General features: G+C 37.9%; 1 protein-coding gene across 1 annotated transcript in view; it reads left to right on the top strand.

Annotated features, from left to right (window-relative positions):
* PEX7 (peroxisomal biogenesis factor 7) overlaps positions 1–26711 on the top strand; it is a 44948-nt gene that overhangs the window by 9557 nt on the left and 8680 nt on the right. The window contains exons 6-9 of the mRNA XM_065679106.1: positions 7382–7488; positions 7884–7997; positions 12176–12231; positions 21357–21456. Of these exons, the coding sequence (XP_065535178.1) occupies positions 7382–7488; positions 7884–7997; positions 12176–12231; positions 21357–21456 (377 nt within the window). The remainder of the gene's footprint in view (positions 1–7381; positions 7489–7883; positions 7998–12175; positions 12232–21356; positions 21457–26711) is intronic.

The raw sequence follows: 26711 nt of genomic DNA, 5'->3' as shown, positions 1-26711 counted from the left end.
TCTTCACATGCAATCATTTGTATTTTCCGACAGCAAGTAAATGGCTTACCATTTTCTTTTGTTTAAAATTGGGAGTTAATAGTAACAGAACAAACTCAATTCTGTGTATGTAAATAACTGCTATTGTGATGTCAGCAACAATTTCTGAGCTGATAAGATAAGCAAGATGCTCAGGTGTACGTGTGGCACCAAACCAGAGCCCTGATAAATGTCTGCCTTACACTGAAAAAACACTGATATAGAAAATGTCATTAAAGAAGTGACATAAACGTTTAACAGCATCTTCATGGCTAAAAGGGTTTAATGAGTCATTGTGTCATTTGCCCAGAAGGTCTCTATCTCTCTCTCTTCTTTTTTTTCTTTCTGTTTTTTCAACCTAAGAGAACAAATCGGTGAGAGGCACATAAAGACAGTGCCAAATGCGCACAAAGTTACTGTATAGTCAAATGTAAATCAGTTCTGCTCAATGATTCTCCGTAACTGCAGAGGCCTTGCCTGGTCCCTGTGGTTTATAAAGAAGCTGTCCTTTAGTATCAACTATTTTATTGCCCTTCAGATTTAACAGTGGGAAGTAATTAATTAGTACCATTTTACCCTTATTGGCATAACTGTAGTATGTTTTGGTACAGATATGACACTGGCAAAACATAAATGGTTTGGATTCAGCAAAGCCCAGATTTAGACCAAATGCAAGCTTTTATCTTAGCTGCTGGGACCTCAGTTTTAATGCTGCATTCACTTTAAAAACATGACTGCACTCCTTAAGTTTACTGATCAGGGCAAATATATAGTTTTTGTAACATCTTAAATCATGAGTAAGGGAAAGAAGTATTTCTTAAATCTGTAAGATAATGTCTATATTCATCAGTATTTAGATTAACTAGTTGCATTCTCTGCTCAAAGACTAATTTTTTTTCAGATTGAAGGCCCAGGGCAGAAAAAAAAAAGTTACTTATGCTACAACAAGGTGTGATCATTTCTGAGAAATTTTCGTTATGTTGATGAAAGTGTTTGAGACCTGTAGATGTGCTGGTTTACAAATGAACTCGTAAATCTAACCTCCGCTCTTTGGAAGCGTTTGCATCCAGTGCTAGGTTTTAAGGTTAAAATTTAAAAATACAGTTTTCTCATGTTCCATTTTATTTCCAGCCCTGGCATAGTGTGTTGCCTTTTAAAAAGTTTGTCTTCTTCCCTACTGGTCCCTTAGTGACAAATGTGTGTAGTTACAGGGTTGTCAAGCTTGTAGTTTCATAACTCAGGCTGGCATATAGTCTTGGCACGCCTTTCTGTGTTTGGGATCCAAACTGTGAAAGAAGACTAAAAATTAACAAATTTGTTTGCAGGAAGTAATGAGCTGGGGAAGGTGTACATCTACAAAGCGAATGATTACTGAATTAGTTGGAAAGGAATAGTTCTCGGTGCAGCTCCTCAGTAAAGAAGTATTTTCCATGTGGACATTTGGGGTTGTGTCTTTGTCTTCAGCTTCTTCAAGCTTCAGCTTATGTTCCTGCTTTAGAAGCAGCACAGGGCAAAACAAGGGGCTGTTGGGGAGTGGGGCTTGCAGACAAGTAATTCCAAAGATATTTGTGTTCAGGTTCCTAAAAGACTGAAGGAAATAATTTTCTGTTCTGCCAAGGTTTGTCATGAGTTCCAAAACACTATTTGAGGCTTACATTCCATTAGTTTTTGTGTGGTGTGGATCCACTCTTTGCTTCTTGCAAGTTCTTTCCTAGCTGTTTACCTGTTGAAAGTACTAAAAGAAATGCCATCATGATGAAGTGTCAAGGCTTTGCAAAAGTTGGTCATTTTTTGAATCCAGTTCCTCAAGGGATAAAAGAATAAGAGGCTTCAATTTACTGCATGGTACCTTGTTCTACAAATCAAGCGTCTAGATAGCAAGCTGACTACAGAGTTACTGTGTTTTGTTGAAGTATAGCTAAACTGCTGTTCATACTGGGAGCCGTGAAAACATAATTTACTTGCTTATTTTGCTTGCTTATTTTGTTGTGTCAAATCTATGTATTGAAGTAAGGTGGGTATTTTCATTTGCAATCCATTGCTTCAAGACATACCAACACAGAATTGAATTAATCTGAGTCTTGTTCTCAGTAAGCTTTACTAAATCAACCTCTGAAGTGCAAGGTGAAATACTTCTCAGGAAATGAATTTGGGCCTCAATTTATAATATGTGCTAACCATAGCGAAGTATTGTATGCAGCACATGCTAGAATATAAAACGCTTTCAGGTTACACTATTTTATATTATGATCTCGTATTGTAAAATAATGGTTTAGTGTTGAGAAGGAAAGTACAGTAACAGTTTTTTACAGTGAATTAGTATGTTCTGGGTTGTTTGGATTAGAATTGGGTATCTAGCCAATATTGCTATTTGCTGAAGAATGGATTAATAATAAGTCATAAGTAAGGTCAATTTTGAAATAAAAACTTTGTCCCAAGATTTATGGTTAATCATCTTGGAAAACACTGAAATAAAAGTTTTCACTGCCTTTTTTTTTTAATTTAAACAATTTACTTTCTCCATAGAAAGATTGAGCCCTTCTGTGAAATAACTTAAAGCTCTTTTGATTTTTATCTCTACAGCATTTTGTATGAAACTGAAAAAATACCAGTTGGAAACTGTTTCCACTGGTAATTATGTATACTTGGTAACTAGGTTGTGCTGCATGGAATAGATTTTTTGCATTCAGTGGAGTCTTGTTGGATGATTTCAGTAATCTATTGTGTCACTCTATTTGTGTCACTCTATATCTGTCTCTTTGTGTGGAATCTCATGAGCTTTGTTAATCCTGTTCTAGGTTCGCTTATACTATTGTTGTGGTAAAACCCCAGCTGGCAACCGAGTCCCACACAGCCGCTCACTCACTCCCCCCACACTGGTATGGGGAAGAGGATTAGAAAAGTGAGAAAGTCATGGGGTTTTGTTGTGAGATGGGCAGTTTCATAAGAAAGTAAAAGCTACGCATGTAAGCAAAACAAACCAAGGAATTCATTCACTGCTTCCCATGGGCAGGCAGGTGTTCAGCCATCCCCAGGACAGCAGGGCTTCATCACATGTAATGGTTACTCGGGAAGACTGACTCCATCACTCTGAATGTCCTCCCTTCCTCCTTCTTCCCCCAGCTTTATATGCTGAGCATAATGCCATATGGTATGGAACATCCCTTCGTTCAGTTGGGGTCAGCTGTCCCTCTTGTGTCCCTTCCCAACTTCTTGTGCATCACCAGCCCCCTTGCTGGTACAGCAGCATGAGAAGGTGAAAGTCCTTGACTTAGTTGTTGCTGAGCAGTGCTTACACTAAAACATCAGTGTGTCACCAACATTATTCTCCTTCTAAATCCAAAACATGGTCCTATACCAGCTGCTATGCAGAAAATTAATATATTCCAGACAAAACCAGGACAGCTATCTAAGATAGGAACGGGCAGCATGATCATTTCAACATGTCTAAAAAGGTTGTTTCTGAGAGTCATAAGATTTGGCTTCTACTCTTTGTTCTTCCACAGATTTTCTATTTAAACCTGGCTAAATCATTTAATCTGGTTTAGTATTTAAAAAAATACATACAAGTAAGCAAGTAATGTTAGCTTGTAAGCATTCGGTGGGACTACAGAAGTAATTTATTCAAGGCCTCTTTGACTTTTAAAGAGGCCAAGGTAGTGATAGGACAAGGGGTAATGGCTTTAAACTAAAAGAGGGAAGATTTAGATTAGGCATTAGGAAGAAGTGCATCCCAATGAGGGTGGTGAGACACTGGAACAGGTTGCCCAGAGAAGATGTGGATGCCCCATTCCTGAAAGTGTTCAAGGTTGGGTTGGATGGGGCTTTGAGCAACCTGGTCTAGTGGAAGGTGATCCCTGCCCGTGGCAGGGGTTTGGGACTAGATGGTCTTGAAGGTCCCTTCCAACCCACACGATTCTGTGATTCTGTGATGTAACACCATATATGCCATACTTGTCTTTTATGATGAATTCTTTTCCTACAATAAATTGAAGATACATTTTTAGCTTGTTACTCTTTTTCTCTTGATGAGAGAACAGTGTCAGATCAGATTTCTTGCTTTAGAATAAAAAAAATCCCAACAACCACCCCCCCCCCGGAAAAAAAATAAAAATACCCCACACCCCTTCTTTTTTTTTTTTTTTTAATAAAACTTTAAACTACCAGTACTTTCTTTCTTGACAAAAGTTTTATTTGTCCTGGTTAGAATCTTTTTTGCCTTCAGATGGTGTTTAAGATTTCTTGGACTTCTATTAATCTTCCAAATATCTAGCTATTTTTTTATAGTTAATGTTTTACCTCTGTGGTGTCTGACATTGATGACTTAGGTGGTTGTTGTCACAGGATTTAGAAGATTATGATTTATGGATTTGGGTAAAGTACGTCAGTGCGTAAAAAAGCCAGTATAAAACCTATATGAAATTTAAATCTTAAATAAACTGTATCTTTTCACTGCCATGCATTGTCATTCACATTAGCAGTCTTTATCCCATGTATGGGGTGATGTACTTGTAGATTAGCATCTCTTTCAAAATTTTGAATAGATGAGTATATATTGTGTAGTTCTATTGGTTCGTCCAAGATTTCACAAATATTCATTAAAATGAAAGAAAGAAATACAATATACAAACAAATCTGGAATCATAATTATCTAACAGACCAGCAAAAATCTGTTGCCATAGAGAAATTGCTTCCTACAAAAATAGAAGTATTTTGTGGGGGAAATGTTGGCCACTTTTGTGGTTGCTTACTTTGGGATGCCAACTGGAAGTGGCTGTTAGTGAATATGATTGTACTAGGTGTGCTTTACTTGTACTGTTTATTATTGTCCTACTTCTGCTTTACCATATGGAAGAAATGCATCCTTTGTAATGCAGATTTGAAGGAATCATGGAAATGTGGAAATTCCAAAGTGTTTAATTGCATTTTTTTTGTTGAAATGAAATGTGAAAAAAGACATAAATTGTGAGGCCATGGAAAAATGTTCGAGGTAAAAAAAAAAAAAAAAAAAAAGCTGTCAAAATATGTAATATGTCAAGATTACATTGGGGGTCCCCCCCCCCGCTTTTTTTTGGCTATTAATCTGATTTTTCCACTTGAACGGAAAAACTTGATTTGCCTGTGGCTTTAATTCAGTCTGTTCTATTCACAGAAAGGTTCACTTGCATGTTATGTTACTCCATTAAAAACATTTCACGAATAGTGCCAGCCAGAATTAATAACAGCTAAGTCTAGCATTTTCAAAGAAAAAAAGAAAGGGAAAATAACTCTTTTTTTTCCCGTGCATCAGCATTTTCTATTAGAAAAGAAATAATTGGGGCAATTGTATCTTTAGTGTCAAAATTGTTATTGGCAGAGTAACTGACTTTTCCAAATGTTTTTGGCTCTCATAATGCTACTGTGGTCCATCTCTGTAGCAGTTAATTCCAGTTCACCTGGATTTGTACATTTATGTGCTTGGGAAAAAACGATCTTGTCTGCAGTGAAATATGCATTTCCCCTTCAAATCTATGTTATCTGATGAAATTAAAATAAAAGCTTTTTAAGAAGTCCATTATAATTTTTCAGATGGACTTAAGGCTCAAACTGAAATCTGTCCTCTGCAGGCAAGCAGATTAGTTGGACTAATGGTGGGTGGATGGGTGTGCTAGCTTTTTTTTTCCTTCTGCCAAGACCCTGCTGGTCATGTTTCTTCCTCTCCATATGTTGCCCTGTTTTTATAAGCACTGTAGTGATGTTTGGGGCTTCAGCTGACTGCAGGGTGTTACTGTCAGGAGTGCTGTACATATCATTCTGAGCAGCAGCCTTGCTTTTGACAGTATTAAAATAGGGGAGGGGAGTGAAAAACATGAGAAATCATCTGTTGTTCCCACCGCACAGTTAGGGAATTTACCCACCAAGTGTACAGTATCTCTTGCATTGTGGAGTCTGAGGAAAAGCCAACTAACCATCAGAGCAAAGCTTCCTGTGATCTGTCTAGTACCACAGTCGTAAGGCCAGTTTTTTTGTCATATAGTGGAACCAAGCACTTTCTAGCTTAATTTTTGCATTAAAAATTGAAAAACGTTTTAGGTCTTCCTGGTCTGTAGGAATAGGAATATTGTTGTGATTCTAGGGATGGTGTTGTTTGAACTGTAGCCAGTTTCTTGAAAAGAGGTATGATTTTGGTGCCCAGCTGTATATTTTAAGGTCAGTGACCAGCTGGGCACTAAAACCATCAAAATGCTTGTATCTAAATAGCATGAAATTTTTATTATTGATCATAACTAATTTGAGGATTTTCAGAAGCATTACTGGTAAAGAAATAATAGTAATTTCATGGATGTTTGGATATAGCTTCTAGTGATCTTTTTTTGTCTCTTGATTGAACATAGACATAATCATGAACTTAATTAATTTTATCTCTCTGTAAACAAATGAGCTGCAGAATCAGGTTTTGCTGATACAGAGCTAAATATTCAGGGTTAATGAGGGAACCCCTATTAAAAAAAGTTAAAAGCATGGTTGTCTTGTCAGCTGATGCAGTTTTCCAGGTCTTTAGAAGCCATTATGAACTGAATTTGTTAGAAGGGTATACACAAACGCTAAAGTTCTTTAAGAGCAGAAGACAAATTTCTGACTGAAGGTAAAGAGAGGCTCAGGTGATTTGCAGCCTTAAATTAAGCTGGACACCATTCATAGCTCTCCGAAAACCTTTGAGTTTGTGCATGCACATGTGCAGGTGTATGTATGTGATCTGAGGTTGAAGCGGACATTGCCTTTAATATGCGTAACAGTTACAGCAAGAATTACTTTATCTTCCAGTATTTCAGTTAGAAGAGTAACTGTGCAGGTTTTGCACATGAGGAGTACAGGTAATGTGTCTTAAATTTTCCTTTAGTTGAAAGAATCTGCAGCTAAGTTGCATTTTAAATACTACTCACTTTTCTGTGTACCAAAAGCATGTTTTGTCAACTGGCTTGCAGAGAAAGTTTTTTCATTATTCTGGTTTTCTAAGTCCTTTTTTAGATGGACTTTAAGCTCCTGCTTTAATTGAAAGTCATGTAAGCATTTTACCTCATGTCCTTTTAATCAAATCAGACTTTAAAAAATAATAAAAGCGTTAATGAAAAAATTAAGTGTTTGGGTTTGTTTTGTTTATTTGGGTTTTTTCCTAATGAAAGAGCAGTAGTGAGTTCTGATTCCTTTTGTGCATCAGTCTGGCCTCTGAGCCTATAATGTGCTTGCTTTATTTGGCAGGAGTGTCTTCATATAGTAGTTTGTATTTCATACAGCTAAGAAGCAGTCGTCTACTAAGTACTAGTGAATTAACTGTATCCCGTAACTGATTCAACAATGTTGAATGAATTTCTTTTTGTTTCAGGGGACCAGACTGTAAGAGTTTGGGACGTGAAAGCCCCACGAGTCAAACTTGTGATACCAGCCCACCAGGCTGAGATTTTGAGCTGTGACTGGTGCAAATATGATGAGGTATAAACCTGTTCATCCAACTATTTTCCTAATTGAACCACTGTCATTAAATAGCAGGGGTTTTTACTGCAAAATTAATGCATCTTTATAGAAAGATGTCTAGTTGCTTTATTGCTCTCATTCACCACTACATCTTCAGAAGAGCATTGTTCTAGGAGATATATGGCCCAATTGGATCATAGGGTTTGATTATTCTTTTGTATAGTGGACAGAATAGTCCATAGTGGAGAAACAGTTTGTATTTCTGTGTTCTCTTTTAATTTACATGCTGAAGACCTCATTTATGATTTATTAATTTCTGTTGTTTGATTTACCTAACTTTTATAGCCAACACATGCTTCACTGCAATTTAATAATTAAATTTTCCGGATATATCTGTTTTATCAACTCATCAGAACTTGCTGGTAACTGGTGCAGTTGACTGTAGCTTGAAAGGCTGGGATTTGCGGAACATCCGGCAACCAGTGTTCATCTTGCTTGGTCATACGTATGCTATCAGAAGAGTAAAAGTAAGTTGTATTTTATTCTCCATTGACCACCACTGAATTGTTACACTTTTTTTTTTTTTTTTTTTTTTTGTGGGAAAGCAGTAGTGTAGTATCTAATAACGAGGAAAAAAAACCCAGCAGGTGTTGAAGATTTTAGATGCTGTGGTGACTGTTCTTGAAAACCTTCAATTTAGCACTGTAAAACATTTTGATGTTTAGCAGTTTGCTGGGATTTTGAAGTAAATGACATCTTCAAAGTCAATATATTTTCCATAAGGAGTGTTCAAGAGCTTGAAAGCTAAGTTATAAGGGAGATTTAGGAGAAGGGAAATACCTTCCCTCATTTATTTTTCTTTCAATGGTGCTGTGCCTTTTTCTCTCCATACAAAAGGTCAATATTAATATAAGGGAAGGTATAGAACTCATGAATATGTAGTTTTGTGAGCACAAGGGAAGTGTTAATATGTTCAAAGAGTTTTTGAAACTTTGTACATGAAAGGCTACAGATGGTCATTCTGGGTCTGACTATTACTAGATCAACCACTGATAAGAATTTATTCTAGATGCATACTTTTTTATTTTCATATTAATCAGCGCTTATTATTTTTTTTATATTAGTCAGATAATACGTGATCCTTTAAAAGGCTTTCAGGAACAGGTATGTGTATTAATATTTTCTAGGAAGACTGAAGTGACGGAAAAAAATTATCCTGGGTCGGTATTTTGCTTCACATGCCCTTGGAATTTTTTATGTGTTTCTAACAACTTTAAAAGTTACTGTGCTCAGGTTGTAATTTGTCAGAAAAGGATGTGACTGTAGAGAGTAGTTCCATATCACAAATCCTGTTTATGGCCAGACAGCCAGAGAAGCTTCTGCTCCCCTTTCTTTATCCCGGCTACCCTTGCCTGCTATCCCCACTGGCAGTAGCTGTCCAGTCTTTTTCTGTACTTTAATTCCTGCATGACCATGCTCTAACCTGGCTCTGTGAAGTGTTCTTCTCAGCAGAAGAACATTTAGCAGTGGTGTTTGAGTTTGTATTTTAAACAAGATTATTTTGTGACTCCAATTTGACAGCCATTAAGACAGATGAATCAATGCAGTATGCATCAGTACAAACTGTCACATTCTTACTCTTTGACAGTTAGTGGTATCTTTGAAAAACAGCTCTGCCACTAAGGGATTCATAGCATATTGTTTCCATGATGAAATGGAGAAAGTGAATATAGAATTGTTATTCACCATAACCTGTGATAATAGGACTAAAGGACACTTGATGAAACTAGTAGGTGGATTTGCAAACAGATGGAAGTACTTCTTTTGCACATCACATTGTAGACTTCTTGAGTTAGCTCTCAGCACAAGAAGGGTGCATAGGTAGGCAGTGTCATCAGGTTCTTGGATAGCAGCTGGTCAATAAACATACTAGAAGAGCTAGACAGGGATAGCATCTCTAATTTCTCTACTCTCTGTTATCCTGGGCTGCATTAGGAAGAGTGTGCCAGCAGGCTGAGAGGGGTGATCCTTCCCCACTACTCACTGCACCAGTAAAACCACATGTGGAGTGCTGCATCCAGTTCTGGACTTCCCAGTACAAGGGAAACACAGACATACTGGAGTAAATCCAACAAAGGGCCAAAAAGAAGATTAAGAGACTGGAGCCTGTGTCCTACCAGGAGAGGCTGAGAGCTGGATTTGTTTAGCATGGAAAAGGCTTAGGGAGGATCATGTCACTGTGAATGAACGATTGGTGTAAAGGAGAAGACAAAGCTTGTCTCTTCTCAGTGGGTATCTAGTGAGAGAATCAGAGGTGATCTGTACAAACTAAAATACCAAAGATGCTATGTAAACATAGAGCACTGGTCTTGAAGGCTGTTAGCCTAACCAGGTAGGGTATTTTTATATTTTTATATTGTCCCATCTGAGTTTCCATTTAATCATGCTCCCTGTTTTCTTAAAGTACCTTGAAATTATTGTTAGGAGTTGGCCAGCTGTAGAATTTCTTTGCACCAACCTCTGAGATCAGTTCACTAAGTGGGTTTAAGGAGGTGGTGGGGTGGCTATATGTGTTTACATGTGCAGTGGAGAGGTATGTGAAAGTACATGACTTCCGTCTTAGCAGGATTTTATGCTTCCATTTCAAGATACACGTAGTCCCTGTGACATGAGGTATGAGAATGTGGCCCAGCACTTAGAGGTGGTGCAGCATATCTACTCTTGTGTGGTGTAGTTCAGCAGTCATACTAAATGGAGACCTGGATTCTGCCTAAATAGAGGCAGCTGTCCCTACTGATGTCCCTTCCCTTACACTGTGCTGATGCTATCAATTAGAAAGCTGTGTAGCAAGCTAGCCCAACTGATTGCTCTGACTGAAAATCCTGTCCCTAAAAGTGACTAATTTCTGCCTGGATCACTAAGCTGTCTCAATTTGTGACTCAACTGCATCATTGCAAGCCCTGACACAAAGGAGGGGAGCAGGAGCACACAGCCTGAAGTGGAAAGGAAAGGGAAAGCCACAAGTCTTGGCAGCAGTGCACTCTTAAATTAGCTTAAGCCAACCATGAAGTCACACTCTTCAGTGGTCTGTCATTTATATTCTGTTCACTTGTTTGGGGTTGCATGGATTGTCATATCCAAGGCTGTCAAGTCATTCTATTCACCATGATACTGTCAGGATTCCTTCAGACTTCTTGTGGTCTTCCACTGCAGAACAGGGCATTATCAGCATACTGAGGTCATCTGGAGTCCTTCCCAGGAGATTTTGACATTGGTGCTTTTGGCTGTCTCATATCTTAGCTGGCTTCAATGTCTTACACTGAAATGCAGTTACGGTTTTTGAGTTTACTTAAAAGAATATTTAGATGAGTGATCTATGAAATGTTGGACATTCATCTCTTCTGTTTACATGCAACTGTTGATAGAATTGTAGAATCTTACAGTTCAGTGGAGCAGAATTTTAAACTATTCTCTTTGTAGCAGAAAGGCATGACAAATTCTTTCAACTTACGTGTTGAAATACTGCTAAGTATTTAGACAGAGTTTGCTTAGATAAGTTTCTAGGATACTTAAGGTTAATGACAAAACTTTTCAGCTTTGACAAGATGGTTTTGCTTCCTCTGAAGCTATGTGGACAAAAATGCAAAGGTGGCATGTGAGAAGTCTGCCATTGGTTTTTGTTGCACATCAGACCTCTCTTTCCCTCTTCTGAGGTGCAGAAGAAAAAGACGTTTTTGGCTTTTTTTTTTTTTTCCTCTAGAAAATTTTTAGGAAATCTGAGGGTGGTAAAGTTCAAGCATGCACATCCCTCAATTCTGCTATAGTAAAGAGAACCCTGTCAGTAGAGTTCAGCAGGCAGCAACAGACACAGCTCTCTTGGCAACTTGGACAGTTATGGCAGTAGCCCAGGCTTAATTTTTGACTTTGTAGTAGCTGTGAGTAGTAGAGAAAATCTTACAGGAAAAATCTTACATTTGAACCATGATCTGGGAGACCTACATTTCAAACTGAAGTTATGTCATTATTTCTTCTTGAGAAATACAGACCTTGAAATAGGTGGAAACTGAAGGTTGCCAAAAAGCTGGAGCCAAGGTGAAGAGCTTTTGCATAACTGCATCCTTATTGCTGCAGTTCTTAGACCTGTCTGCAAGAGTCCACAGAAGAGTGTGTCTCATAAAATGCCCTGCAGGAGAGGAGAAAATGATGAAGTGATGTTATATTGCTTTCAGGTTTTCAACATATCTCCAATTCTCCCATCTCTGTAAATAATTTCAGAACTTTAGGACACGGAACTGATGACAGTAATATAGCTTACGTCCTCTGTAGTATGGGACAAGTTTTCTCTCTCTGAAAATAATAAACTGCTCACATAGCTTTTCCGAAACTCACTTTATATAATGAGATGATACTCAGCTTGTCAGCCAAAAGCAGAGTTTAATAGCTGGACTGTCCTAAAACTTCTTAACTTTACAAGAGGGTTGTTTAGCACTGCTGTAATGAAATCAAACCAAACCAGGGTCCCACAGAGTGTTTGTTGTAATTAGAAGCATAACAGGGAAATTTGTTGATGTAGTCAGATTTGTTGCAGCATGATGTGGTATCTACCAAGACAGTTTATATAGTTAAACTTTGGGAAGTTTATATTAAGACTGCGTATGTTCACATTGTTTTACTTCAGAAGTTGTTCTGTTTTGTTTTCTTGCAGTTTTCACCATTCCATGCAACCTTATTGGCCTCTTGCTCCTATGATTTTACTGTGAGGTATGGTATCTTTTTATTGGATAAAAATGGAAAGATAATCTGTTTCAATGTGGTTTGCATTAGAAAACAGTTTTAGAGTGGACATACTGAGTTGCAGTTAATGTTGCTATTGGGTGTTTTCTCTCTTCATAAGCTATGTTGAAAATGCATTGGTTCTTCACTTAAAGGCTAGCTAAGTGTCTCTTCTGAATGATATCTGCTATGACAGATGCTTTCTGTAACCCTTTTCACATCATTCTGCTGAATGTAGTTGTATCTGGCTGTGGTAGTGTCTGTCTGAGGGTAATAACCTCTCAAATGAATGTAGGTGGGTGACTTCTTATATTTCCGTGGCATATTTTTATTTAAGCTTTTCATGAACAAAGTTTTTTGTCCTACCAGTATCTGAGGAAGCTTTAGTATTGTTCACAGTGTGTATGCTAAAGTTCTTCCAGTACTTCTGCAAGTTCCCCTGGCTGTCCAGTATATCTGATTCTGCTAATGATTTTACAGTACAGCTGATTTAAAGCTGTTTAAAAATCCTAAAGAAGTCTGACTTCGTATAAGGACTTTTTTAAGATGCACAGTATCGTAAGTCGATACACTATGAAGTACATTCTTGAATATTTCAGTCACATTCTTTAGTCTGCATTTTAATTTTATAACATGGACTGAATATACTAGGCAGGATATTTACAAATGCAAGAAGCCTTCTTGCCTCCACAAGTGACTGCAGTTATCCCACTTGTCCATATCATCCCAATTAGTGTCACTTCTGATTACGTCCTAAGTGGTCTGACACCAGACATGGAAAGGTTCTGTTTTGTAAGGGAAATGTTGCTAACTATCATTGTCTGTAAATATTTTTAAATCATAAATCTATATAAATCTAGTCTTGTTCCATAACATCATATAAAGTTGCATCATGAAGTTAGTGTGTTAAGCACTGTAGGAATTTTGTATACTTTCAAAAGTCTTAGTGGGAGAGCGGTATAGCTGGAAGACTGTTTTCATGCAGCCTCTTGGTTGCAGCACCCAGAATGTAGCTAACAGAAACATGCAGGGGTGCAAAGGGGCTCCAGAGCTCTGCTATAGATGGTGTGAGACTGCTTGAAAGTGTACAGTGACAATGGTGCATTCCACAGGGAGACAGCTGCTGTAGCAGTTGTTCTTGACATATCTGAGTCCTAACCTCAACAGTGCTAGAGAAGATGTTGCCTTTCAGGTCCTAGGCTGCAGGGAGATCCTGCTGCCTCTTCCTGGGGATGGGGGTGATGGTGGGCCCATCTGTGGGAGATATGTTCTCTTTTGCTTACTGTAATAAAGGGAGCACCTTGCCAGTGATACTCACTGTTGTGGTTGGTGCTAGGAGCCTGACAGTGTAAGTGCTGTGATGTCCATGTGTGTATAACTTTCTAGGCTGCTGTACCAGCATTCTGTCTTACATAAAGTGTTTAATTTTATTTATGATTAAAACACACTTCTCAGAATACTGCACAGTTATTTATGGGATCTTAGCATTATTTCCTGATGCAGTGCCAGCTGGTTTGCAGCATATAGTTTTTCAAAAGTCTTCTAGGTCTAAAATAAAAAGTGGTAATTGATTTCTTCCAGTGGCCTTGTATGAGCAGTAAGACTAATAATCAGCATACTGATGCATTGAAGTGACTTGATTGTGTTGTCGTGCTCTTCCCAGTTTTGACACCAACTATATGTCCTTCAGGTTTAGCATTAATGTGCTTCATGCAGTACTGAAATCTATTGCAATTTCAGCCCTGACATTTTCATATGTTGAAGCTGTCAGTAAACATGAGGAGAGCTGCTAGCTTATATACCAGTGTATCTCTAAATGCAGAGCTTGGGAATCTTTCCACAAAATGCCACACTAGGCATTACTTTTCATTCCAAACAATTACTTCTTGTCACTAGGGGTAGAGGGTAGGGTTGAAAAGATGAAGTACAGATTTTTAGTTTTCTAAAACTGTTAGTTGCTGGACTTGGTATGTTTGGTATGAGTGAACAAACAACAGAGAAGGCCAGGTGAAAGTCTTTGGAAAAGGAGGCACAAGCAAAATAATCTGTATAATGGAGGAAATTTGTAATGACAACACTTTGGGAACATCGACTTTAAAGGATATAAAATGATGACCATGTTGTACCCGTACCACATATCCTGTGCTGTCATTTGCAGGAAGGAGCCTAACACACAGTGAGAAGTGGAGTTCACTTAGAAATGTTGAGAATTTGACTGCATACACCATCCACTCCACATGCACGTGCATATGCACATTCTGTCACGTATGCACATGCATATACAGACACATGGACATAACTATATATACATTTCAATCTAAGAACAAAAATACTTGATAAATATTTAAAAGGTAAAAGGCAAGTACAGATTCAGTACATGGCTACATCTACTCAAGGCCTGTGACTTTAGCCACATTTAATAGTAATTCATAGAACAATATGATGTGGCAGCCCTTTAAAAATGGGTTCATTGATACAAACAGTGTTATTTTAATAGCAGCTTACTTATAATAGGGTCTTTTCTTTAACATTTTGTTTGAAGCTTAGAATTATCTGTAAACAATAAAATATAGTAGATAAATATGTACAGCATAGCTTACTGTTTAAGCTTTCTAATCTTAAAAGTTACTGAAGCTTTATAGTTTAACCAGACAAATACAAATCTTAGATAAGATTACTCGATTGTCATGTAAGAGGCAGAGGTTTTGTTTGTTTCTGGTAAAACAGCTAGTTTGGCACATAATTATAACTGGATATCTAAAAGCAAAATATAGTAGGTTGAAAGCAAAGTTAAGAGGGCTTAGCTTCATCCTTAGCAAATAGTATAATGATTGTAGAGGACATAGCATGTAGTGACGAGGGGAATGGCTTTAAACTGAAAGAGGTAGATTTATGTTAGATATTAGGAAGAAATTCTTCACTGTGAGGTTGGTGAGGCACTGGTGCAGGTTGCTTAGAGAAGCTGTGGATGCCCCATCCCTGGCAATGTTCAAAGCCAAGTTGGATGGGACTTTGAGCAACCTGGTCTAGTGGAAGGTGTCACTGCTCATTGTAGGGGGGTTGGAACTAGATGATATTTGAGGTCCCTTCCAACCAAAACCAGTCAGTGATTGCATGTGTGCACTGTGGTAGAGCCACTGAAAAGAAAACTATTTCACATGTCAGCTTCATACTGGGGGCTAAGAAAAAAGAGGGTAAGTTTTAACTTGAGTTTTACATACTTGGGTGTAATGAGTTTGATTTAACTCCTGTCTAGTAAATGCCATTGAAACAATTTTTTTCTGTACCATTTCCTTACTCTTTAGAAGAGTTCAGGAAAAATGTAGGTTACTTAAAGAGCAGATTTAACAGAAATGAATCATTAAAATGCCAGGAAATGCACAAAGTACTTAATATTTCCAGAGCTTATTTAGATCTGCATGCATGTTCTTAAACGTTATCTCTATCAAAATCCAGTTTGAAAGAACATTGGTGTCATCTCTTACTGGAATCACGAATCTGTATTTTTGGACTCTCTTCAGTATTGGAAAAAAAACATGTTGGTGCATTAGTCACAGACAGTGCTCACCAAACTCTAAAGAAAAGATTTGATAAATTATAGGACTTCATTAAGCTGGTATCAAGCCAAATCTTGAAATGCATTCACAGAAGCTTGCTTCTGAGCAGTAAGATGATTTTTGGTGAAAGTTGTACTATACTGGACACCATCTCTTCAAGATGCTATAAAGTAAACCACTCTCTCCAGCTCTCCATCACAAAAGTACAAGTTCAGTAACTTGGATCTTTTTTTTTTCCCCAGGGTGAAAAGGTGTTTGCTCATTTGCTCTTTTTAATTCCCCCGGTTGCTAGTGCTAGTCAGAGCTTTGGGCATTACCTCTGGTGAAAATAACAAAATTCAGAACTTTTCATTTACAATGTAACTGTCTCTTGCAACTACAGAATTAGTCACAATAACTCATACACTAGTGTAAAGTATATCTGTTCTCTTACATGTGTTCTTTTTGGATTAAAACAATAATTAAAATTTCGTATTTTGACATATAAATGAATATCCACGTCCTTGTATTTTTTTAAGTTCACTGGCATTCTCCTGCCTGCACGTGCTAGTTTTGAAATAAATATTACAAGATGCAATTTCTCTGAGAACTAGGAGTGTTGGTGGCAGGAGCTACTTGGCAAATGATTCAGTCTCATAAATAGACTAATATATTTTAGCTATGAAAATAAATTTTCTGGTGCTGCATGTTTAAAAAAATGTTTAAATGTTTACATGTTAAAAAAAAAAAACAACAAAAGGATATCTTGGGTTTTTTTCTGGCTGTTTTTTTTTTTTCTTAAAAAACTGGTCTGTGTAAGTGTTAAATATTTTTTATTAAAACCTTTAAGTATTTAGACTTGAATATTTAGCCATGGCAGTGTCTGAATATTTTTTCTTTGAAAAGTGCAACCTGTTTCTTCTAAATAATCCCCTTTTCCTTTTTGGTTGTGAAGCTATCTGTTATTTCTGTTTGTCATACAAATACATTTAAATCTTCCTCTACAAAACGTATTCTGTCTGAAAGGCAAAGTCAAGGGTTTTTTTTTGTGGACAGATAAGGAAACAAGTATTGAGAGACAGCACACATACCTACAGAACTATCTGTATGTTAGTGACAACCACTACGGTATTTCCCAGGCATCCAACTTAACCATTTTTTGCCAGCTGACCTCTCCCAGTGCTTCATGAAGAGTGGGGCATGTCTGAAAATGAACTCAGGCTCCAGTCTAGGATTATGATACCAGAGAATGGGGAATATCTAAAAGCTCTGATGAGAACACATACGTCCGTAAGCTATTAGTCGCCATCCCCTTTTAGTTAATTCCTATTTTGGGGAGAAATTGGGGAACAAAGAGTTAGCTGGATAACTTCACTCTCATAACTATGCTTAAATTACTGTCTGTCAGCAGCTGTGAAGTTACTACTCTTGTATGCCAGCCAGCCCGCCCATGAAGGCTCATGTCTTCTTTTTACTAGATTAGACTAGCATGTGATGCTGCATCTTGGCCTGCACATTGTTTTGATTTAAAAGTACTAGAGAAAGCATATACTTGCCTAAATGGAGTTTCTCACTTGGATTTCTTAAATCAGGTAGAACTTCTTAGTGACAAGAAGTGTCTTAATTTTGTGAGCATGCGCACTCTGTTTCTGGTTTAGGATCTTTGGTTGGTACCTCAGTAGGGTGATGATTGAAATATATTATGGCTTTAAGCATGTGATGATGAGAGTTATCCTCAATCATTGTTTGGAGTAAAGTAGTAAAGTTAATGGTAAGTTTTGCAAATTTTCAGATCTTCAAAATCAGAAGGGATATCATGAAGGCTAGTGACTAAGTTGTTCTTAGAAGTTACTCTGTTATATTGTGGCTGAAGAATTGAAACTGATAACTTGCCATTTTACCTTACAGCAAAATGCATGGGATTTCATTTTCAGGACATCAACTTACACATGTAATAAGAAAAATGAGTGATGCATATGTAGGGTCATACTCCCATAGGCGGTTTGTTTTCTCATACAGTTCATAGGAAGTAAACTGAGAATTATAGCAAAAATTACTTTGAAATAAAGCATATACATTGAGTCCTTAGGGAAGAACTATGCTACTGGAGCAAATTCAAAAGTAAAACCTATTTCAGAATTAATTTTTTTTATTCTCTTCAATTTGATTTGGCTCTCAAGCAATTCCACCTCTTTTCTTTCATGCTTATGGAAGATAATACTTTGAATAAGGGCTTTCTTGAGCAGCTTCATAATGTTGATTCCTTACTGTAACTTTAATGAAATAATCTCTAAAAGACACTATTGTGGAAATAGTTAGATTTTCAGTTCCCAGTTAGTGCCTGAAGTAACAACATTGCCCTGATTATCCTGTATCCAAAAGTAGCTTACTCAGAAGTTTTTCTAGTTTGCAGGAAGAACTTTTACAGGTAGCTATCTTTGCATAGGAATTAGGGAATGGGAGCAGGAAAATTAAATGTGTGATATATGGGTAGTAAACTAACACTGAGTTCTGGGTTGCTCTTGAAAACTTACTGCTTATATACATCCATATGCTACTGTAACTTCTGCCTGCTGTGGTGCAAGTGCATGGTGGCATTAGTCTTTGAGTTGGTTTTTATGGAAAACAGCCTCTAAATAGCTGATTCACAGCCACCTAAAAATACAATGTATGAAGACAATTTAAAGCCTAAGAACATCAGTAAAGCTTTCACGAATACATATTTGTCATAAATATTTTGTTTCCCAGAAGGAAGTGGACTTCAGGAATTGTGTTCTTTGTGCTTCCATCTGTGCATTTTCCCTGAAACATTTCCTGAAGTAACATTTGAACATATTGAAAACTTAATTGGATATGTCAGGGAAGTTGTAGTCTAAATTTGCTAAGCCTGTACAAATTTAATGAAAACTCATGAGCATACAAGAGAGCGAAATCCAAAGTATTACCTTAAGGAAGACAAAAGGCAAGCACCACCTGTCTAATTTGCTTGCTGATCTGCTGACTCCTCAGCATGCAGCTATAGGCTGCCACAACACATGCATTGTATTTCCTTGTACAGACACTGGAACCTGAGATGGTACTTGCTGCCTTTTTTTCTCAGCCAGTGGTGAATGTGCAGGGGCAGGAGATGTGAAGGTAGAGTAGGGAGGACGACATGGTAGCGAACAGGAGAAACAATAATGGGGGTTGGTAAAAGTGTTTTGGTTGGGGAGGAAGATAGACTTCTGTGATACTGCTGTGGGTGGTACGAAGACAGGCTTTTCATCTTCGCATAATGGCTTGTTTAGATCAAGCAGTTGCTTGCAGGATACATGCATGTGAAGTACATGTAAAACAAATAAGAAACTATCAAGAAATGAGAGAAAAGGAATACTTTCAAAAGTTCCAGTGAAAAAAAACGTGTAAGAAAATGCACTCATATAGGTTGCGGGGTATCTATGGTCAAGTCATATGTGACTGCACTTGTGAGTGCTAGTTTTAATGCACATAATATGGCTAAAACTGGCAGTTCCATCCAAGTGGCACACCTATGATTGTACAGGCTGTACAAACCTGTAAGGGACCCTAAAAGCCTATGTGATTGTCTGGCTTCCTGTTGAGGTTCATACTGCCAACTGCATAGATATACCTACAATGCAAGCACACCTATTTGTGCTATGAATGCATCTTCGTTTTGCTCTACAGCTATCCTGCTGGGGTAAACACTGTATTAGAAAACCTGCATCGTGCTTTCAGTCTTCAGAACTCAATGGAAATTCACTCTGAGCAAAATATTGTTGTCACCATGCTGGTTTTGGAAGCTGGGCTGCTGAGTGTTTTTCACTTCGGACTGTACAGTTGATATGAAAGGCATCATTAATTAGTCATCAGTGGTTCTCAGTCCTGAAAACCATTTTCTTTTTTTTGGGCTTTCACTAGTAATTATTTTCACATATGAAAAAAATGTCCTGGACAGTCCATAGAACATGAACTAAGTTGCAGTACTGTTAAACTCTGTACTGCTTCTGACTTTTTGCAAACATGACTCAATACAACAAACACCAAATTGCCCTATGATTTTTAAAATTTATTAGAAAGTCTTTTCTGAGTTTTTGTTCATGTGGATCAGAAGTTGTCTGCTTTAATCTTAGTTTTCAATAACGAGCATATTGTCTTTCAAGATTTAGTATAGAGCTAATGTGGTAAGGAAGGCTACCACTATTATTTAGAAACAATGAGATCTGTTTCTTACCTTACGAACAAATGTGGGAGGATGAAAATGCTGAGGTGGTCTTTTGCTCCTCTCTCTTGCAAAATAAGTTATTTATCTTAGATCTTAGGCACTAGGAAAAATTTAAGAGGGTTGTTGCTATGGCATAGCCATTGTGCTGATACCACTCTCCTCGTTTATGAAGGAAATAACATCTACACCTTAAACAAACTGACCCTGTTGGCTCCCGTGTTTGCTATTTTACCTGAATTGGTTTGAACATACAGTGCTTTCAGTGTAGTTGGTCTGATAATGAACTGTTCTTAGTAAGTATTACCACCTTCCCCAGTAGGAGCAAGGCCGAGAGACCTCTGTGCTTGATGCAGAAGAAGAAAAGCATACAATTGACCACTGTGTAAAAATTTGAGCTGTAGAAAATTTGAGTACAGCAGCCAGCCTACAACATGTGCTGTGCTTTGTGTCCCGTGGATTTTTCTAAGCAGTGTATACAATGCAAAAAAGAAAACAAAACAAAACTTTCTTTTCTGCCATCATACAGTGTCTTGTCAGTGTGTTATTATCTGAAAGTTCTGTTCCCGAGTCCTTTTCTCATGACTGAGGTTACCTATACCTATACGTTCATTCCATCTCCTCTTACACCTTTCTTATCCTTGTTGTTAACTGCATTGGTGGACACTGCATCTTAACAAGGCAGTAACTGGGATAATGACAGCACTTCAGAAATCTTCTGAGCATTTCTATCAAAGGAAATAATGCTTTTTGAAATACAAATTAGAGGTATTAACTGCATAATGCAACTGATCTTTGTAGTACAAATTTAGTAATAAATTATAATATAAAATTTTGTTTTATAGGAAAAAATTTAAGATGGGTCTCAAATGTGACACTGGGAATGACCAATATTTCTAAATGAATGTGTAGTTCTCAGTAAATAAAGACTTCATAGTGAACAAGATGAAAAACTGAGCAAAATTGTAAATTGTGCTAATGTCTTTCAGGGATAAAATTCCCCAGCCATCAAGAAACATAAGAGTATGCTAACCTACATTTTGTTCTGTTTTAATAATGTCCCAATGGCTGCCCTTTGGTGCCAACTTTGATCTCAGTTTCTGCAATAGGAGACGAAGATGGCTTTGCCCAGTGGAGTTTAATTTATGCAAACCAGCAGATGGCTTTGCAGGAGTATGATTTGTTATGTTTCTTAAGTGGATGAGTTTGCTTTTTTAAATATCCTGGCAGCAACAGATTTGTCAATATCTTGCATTATATTTTTTAAATGGCCTTTCAATTACTTTAATTGTGATTTGTGTGATTTTTCTAATTTTTTTTATTCCCCCGCCCCTCTCCTTTCTTCCCTCTTTCTATAGATTCTGGGACTTTTCCAAGCCTAACCCTTTGCTGGAAACAGTTGAGCATCATACTGAATTTACATGTGGACTGGACTTAAGTCTTCACAACCGTGGTCAGGTAAGAGCTGGGATGAATTTACTTTTTATTTGCCTATTATAGCCACTGTGGTCATGGCTGGGTTGTAGGACTCAGATCTTGAGTAAGAGCCACCAGGGTGCAGAAAGCTTCTGGAAGTGAGTCTGGCTGAATGCTTATTAAATAAATGTCACTTAAAGTCCATTTTTGTTTATAAAGTAGTTACTTGCGTTGGGTAGGAGAGAAGGGCAGGAGAGACAGAATTGTAAAATCAGCTAAAATTTAGTGAGCTCGGGGAAAATGAGGTAGTTTTGTTTCAGAAGGAAGAGTAATAGAGAAGGACCTAGAATGCTATGCTGAGATACAGAGCGTGCTTCCATCTACTTAGAATGCCAAGTTAAACATTGGTAGTGTCACACATGATACCTGTCAGAATATTTGTAGTACTAGAACATGCTTAATATGTAATTAGAATTCTAAAACCCTTGGCTAATGACATGAATGAGGGGAACCCATTTTGTAAGTGGCACTTATTTCTGAACTGGTTGTGGCAGAATTCTCCTCTGCTTCTGTTGCTACAATAGTTTCTCCTTTGTAAACAGAGGATGGTGGTTTGTAGTAAGAACTGTTCTTTTCAGGCAGGAAGGGCAGAAAAAATTCTTTAAAATGAGAGACTGTAGTTTTCAAGCAGACATTACTGTCACTGAGTTAACTAACTAATGTGCCACAGACATGATTTGCATCTATATTCCTTTGTAATTCACAGTGAAATTAATTTCTTACCCCAGATAAAAATGATTTGTAACGTCTGCTTGAAATTCTGATTGGACAAAGCAAGTAAAGCCATTGTAATTTCTGCTGCTGATAAAAGGACACAAAAGAAAGGTGCAAGTTTGGCAAAATAGTTAGCTTAATGCATGTGGAACCGTTCTAGCCAAATGCAAGCTTGAAGAATTTCCTGCCTAGCTGCTTGTTCCCTTAATTCTGTTCATTCATGTGGTCATGCTGTGAACCACATAAGGGAATTTGTAAGGCTGAAAAAAAATTCTCAAGTTTCAGGTTATTTTGTCGTTGGGGAAGAGCGTGAACAGGTAAAGGCCAGTTGCTGGAAATTAAAACTTCATCCCAAATGGGTGCATAGTTATGGTTATGGTGAATTGGGCCCAGAAGAAGCAGCAAGCATAGTGTAGTGCATTAGGGCCTTACAGTGCTACATTGCTTTCAGCCTAGTTCAGCTTTCCATGAAGTTGGTGTGGGTTTTGCCATGAATCTGAATGAGGCAAGAAGATTTTTCTTCATTTTGTGTTGAGGATGTGTTTACCTCTTGATTATAAGCCTGTTGCAAAGAGCCCTGTGTGTTACAGAATGGGTCTCAGTAGATAGTGTTTCTGACTGGCTAGATATGATGTCTTTTTCTATGATTTATCTGTGGGAGTTACTGCTTCAAGATAAAAGGCCAAGTAAATGCTCATTGGTGAGAGATAATGAATTGAAAGCAAACAGCTGCGCGTGCACTTGTATGTTGGAAAAAAAAAGTGATGGTGTGCATACCCATCTAGATTAAGGCATTTGCACATCATTTGTGCATAAGGCAGGTATTTTTTTTCCACACAAAAATTCTACAAGCTCGAAGTTGGACAAAATCTGTAAATCTGGGGTACATATCCGTATACACTCTATGCCAATATGCCTTCCAGACAGAAGTTTGGCATCTGCAACAGTTTTAATATTCCTCTGGGGTTTTTTTCTATTGAGTTGATTTAGCGTATTGTGCGGGTTGGCTATCACAGCAATGCAAAATGTACACATTCTGCTTTTTAAAAGAAGTTTAAAACCTGCAATAGAATTAAACTGCAACTGCAAGATAAAGAATGAACACAAGGGAAACATAACCTCCAGTTTTAAAAAGGAAAAAAAAACCCAGGAAACTATAGGCCAGTCAGTCTCGCTTCTGTGCCTGGCAAGATCATGGAGCAGACCCCTCTAGAAGCTATGCTAAGGCACATGGACAATAAGGGGGTGGTTGGTGACAGCCACTAAGGGCTTATTGTGCCTGGCAAATTTGGCAGCCTTCCTCAGCGGGGTCACAGCATTGGTGGATAAGGGGAGAGTAACTGATGTCATCTACCTGGACTCATGCAAAGCATTTGACACGGTCCTTCATGACATCCTAATCTCTAAACTGGAAAGGCAGCCCAGAAAGCCAACTGTATCCTGGGCTGCATCAAAAGGAGCATGCCCAGCAGGTTTAGGGAGGTGATTTTCTCCCTCTACTCTGCTGTCATGAGACCCCAGTTGGAGTAGTGTGTTCACCTCTGGGGTCCCCAACACAAGAGGGGTGCGGACCTGCTCAAGCAAGTCCAGAGGGGGCCACGAAGATGCTCCAAAGGCTGGAACACATCTGCTATGGAGACAGGCTGAGAGAGTTTGGCTTGTTCAGCCTGGAGAAGAGAATGCTCCAGGGAGACCTTAGAGCAGCTTCCAGAGCCTAAAGGAAACCTACAGGAAATTTGGAGAGGGACATTTAGAAGTGCATGTAGGAATAGGACAAGGCGAAATGGTTTTAAACTGAAAGAGGGTATAAACAGGGGAAGTTTAGATTGCATATAAGGAGGAAGTTCTTTACTGTGTGGGCGGTGAGGCAGTGGAATGGGTTGCCCAGGGAAGTTGTGAATGCTCCATTCCTGGCGGTGTTCAAGGCCAGGTTGGACAGAGCCTTGGGTGACATTTTTTAGTGTGAGGTGTCCCTGCCCATGGCGGGGGAGTTGGAACTAGATGATCTCAAGGTCCTTTCCAACCCTGACTATTCTATGGTATTTACATTAGATATATGGAAGAAATTCTTTACTGTGAGGTTGGTGAGACACTGGTACAGGTTTCCCAGGGAAGTTGTGGCTGCCCCATCCCTGGCAGTGTTCAAGGCCAGGCTGGACGGGGCTTTGAGCAACCTCATGACAGGCAGGTAGATGATCTTTAGCATCCTTTCCAATCCAAACCAGTCTATGCTGTGAACACTTACTGAATAGTTGTTTCCAGTATGAGCACTTGCAGTCTCTCCCAGGCTTCTGTGTCAATCCAACAAAGATTATTTGCTGAAATTTTATGTTGCTGTTCCCAATATGTAGGTTGCTTTTATGTCTGCTCTCTGTCAAGACCTGATAATGAGCCCCATTCATTGTTGTTCTTCATGCATTTGTATGATTTGTGATTTTCACTGTGTGCTTTATAAGGAGTTACAACTTGACATTTGAACTGCTTCTCTCCTCCATGCATGCACAATACTTTATTTGTAATGGACAAGCTATTAATTTGTAGTCAAATTAAGTATCATTCTGGTCATCAACCTCTGCTTTCATTCTTAATGATATTTTTGTTGTCTAGCTAGATGCTATTTGGCTTTGCCCAATGAACTTGAGCATTTTTGAAGTATCTTTTACATGTCAAGGAAAAAAAGTCTGTACTTCTGAAAAAGTGTTCAAAATAGATACTGTGATTAAGTACTTGGTCTAGGAATTACAAGACATTTCTGTGGAACTGATTAAGCCTTGAGCAGAATCCACAGGCAGAGAGTAGGTACGTGCAGGCAAGCTGATTCTTGTACAGCATCCTGCTAATGGGAGGCAACAGGTGGGAGAGAGATCTGTTCTTAAGGAATGGGTCCCGGATTACGAAGGTAGGTCATTAGCTAGATGAAAGAGAAAACTCCTTTGTGTTTAAGATTCCGATATCTATTTTGGGGTATCTGTCACTATGTAAACGTTTGTTGAAAGCTTTGCATTTTAGTAAAATCAGCTGTTGCTTGGTTTGGCTTTTTTCCCACCATAATGTTGGTGTCAGGTGCACAGCAATTTCAGATAACTACTTAACAAACTTTCAGGTGCACAGATAAATGTGCATTCTACAGTGCAAAGCAGTAATGGAAATGCTCCTCATGATATTCACAGAATTTCTCTGTTAAACTGCAAGTGCTGATGTGAGAGCTTGCAGGGTAGGTTGATTAGGAGAAAATGCCTCCAACTGCAGCTTTCAGTCAAAGTAGCTCTGGTGTGCACAAGAACAGTGACAAGACCCTAAGCAACAAAAATCTTTTAAATTTGTAATGGTGTACAGTACTAAGAATGGTACAAATCCATTTACATTGTCAGCAGTATTAAGAGCATGCAGTTTTTAAAGCAGACATGGTAGTTCTTTCCAGAGGTTGGGGGTAAGAAAAACAAAGGATGTATATAGAAAATATGAAAATGCTAATCACCTCTATACTATTCCTCACTGATAATGCTAGACCATACATGGAATTGTACTCTGTAGCTCATTGTATTACTTAATTTGTCTCCTGATACTTACTCTCCCTGTACTGTGATCTGTGAATGTTCTGATGAATTATTTGTGCAGCTTTATTTAAAAGCAGCCTTTTTCTTCAGTTGTAGGTTGAATGCAATATGGCAGTAATGAATTAATTTTAATTTTAGTTAATTAATTTGCTTTAAATTTAATTAATTTTAAATGCCTTTTAGGCAATCCACCAATGAGAGATAAAAAGTGCAGATACTGTGAACGTTCACTTCTTGTCTTCATTCTGAAATTATATAGGATAGAAAATACATATATGCATCATGAATACCCAGCCCTTTCTCTTGTAGTTCTAAAGCTGTATTTTGCTTACACAAATGTAAGAAAAAACGAAGCTCTGAATTCTGTGTGAAACCTGTTTTCAGTCTACACATCGTGTCTCTTCTGAACTCTCTAAACTAGCCAGTGGAAAGTAAAAATTAATGCTTTCCATTGAGCCAAGCTTTCTGTCTGAGAACAGGATTAGGTATCTAATGGGAACGGGAAGAATCTTTCAATTTCTCTATACTTTTACACTTTGAACAGTGACATTCCTAAATTGCAAGGATATGTGATTTTCAACAGAAGTGATGGCAAGTGGTATAGTGATTTAGAACACTTGACATATGAAGAGCACATCAGACATCCGTGACATGCCTAATCAGTTCAGGATATATGTATATTTCAACAATATACAAAACTGAGATGTTCTCTTTGGAAAATAAAATCGTTCTGTACCAAATGAGGATAAAACAAATGACAGTTTTCTGGTCCAAAATCATATGTTACCTGAATGTGTATTAAAGCTTAGGTTTTAGAATAATTTATGTACCACACTATTTATGTACAAAACATAGTGATTGCTTATGATTTTCTTTTACTGTGGTTGTGTGTGTTTGGATGGTAATTGTACTACAAAGAGGCAACTAGCTGTCTAAATAGCTGTTTGTGGAAGCATACTTGGAGAG

The sequence above is a fragment of the Lathamus discolor genome, chromosome 5 (genome assembly GCF_037157495.1).
Source record: "Lathamus discolor isolate bLatDis1 chromosome 5, bLatDis1.hap1, whole genome shotgun sequence".
NCBI lineage: Eukaryota > Metazoa > Chordata > Aves > Psittaciformes > Psittacidae > Lathamus > Lathamus discolor.
Note: the sequence above shows the minus strand (reverse complement) of the source record. Positions and strands in the feature narration are given on the sequence as shown.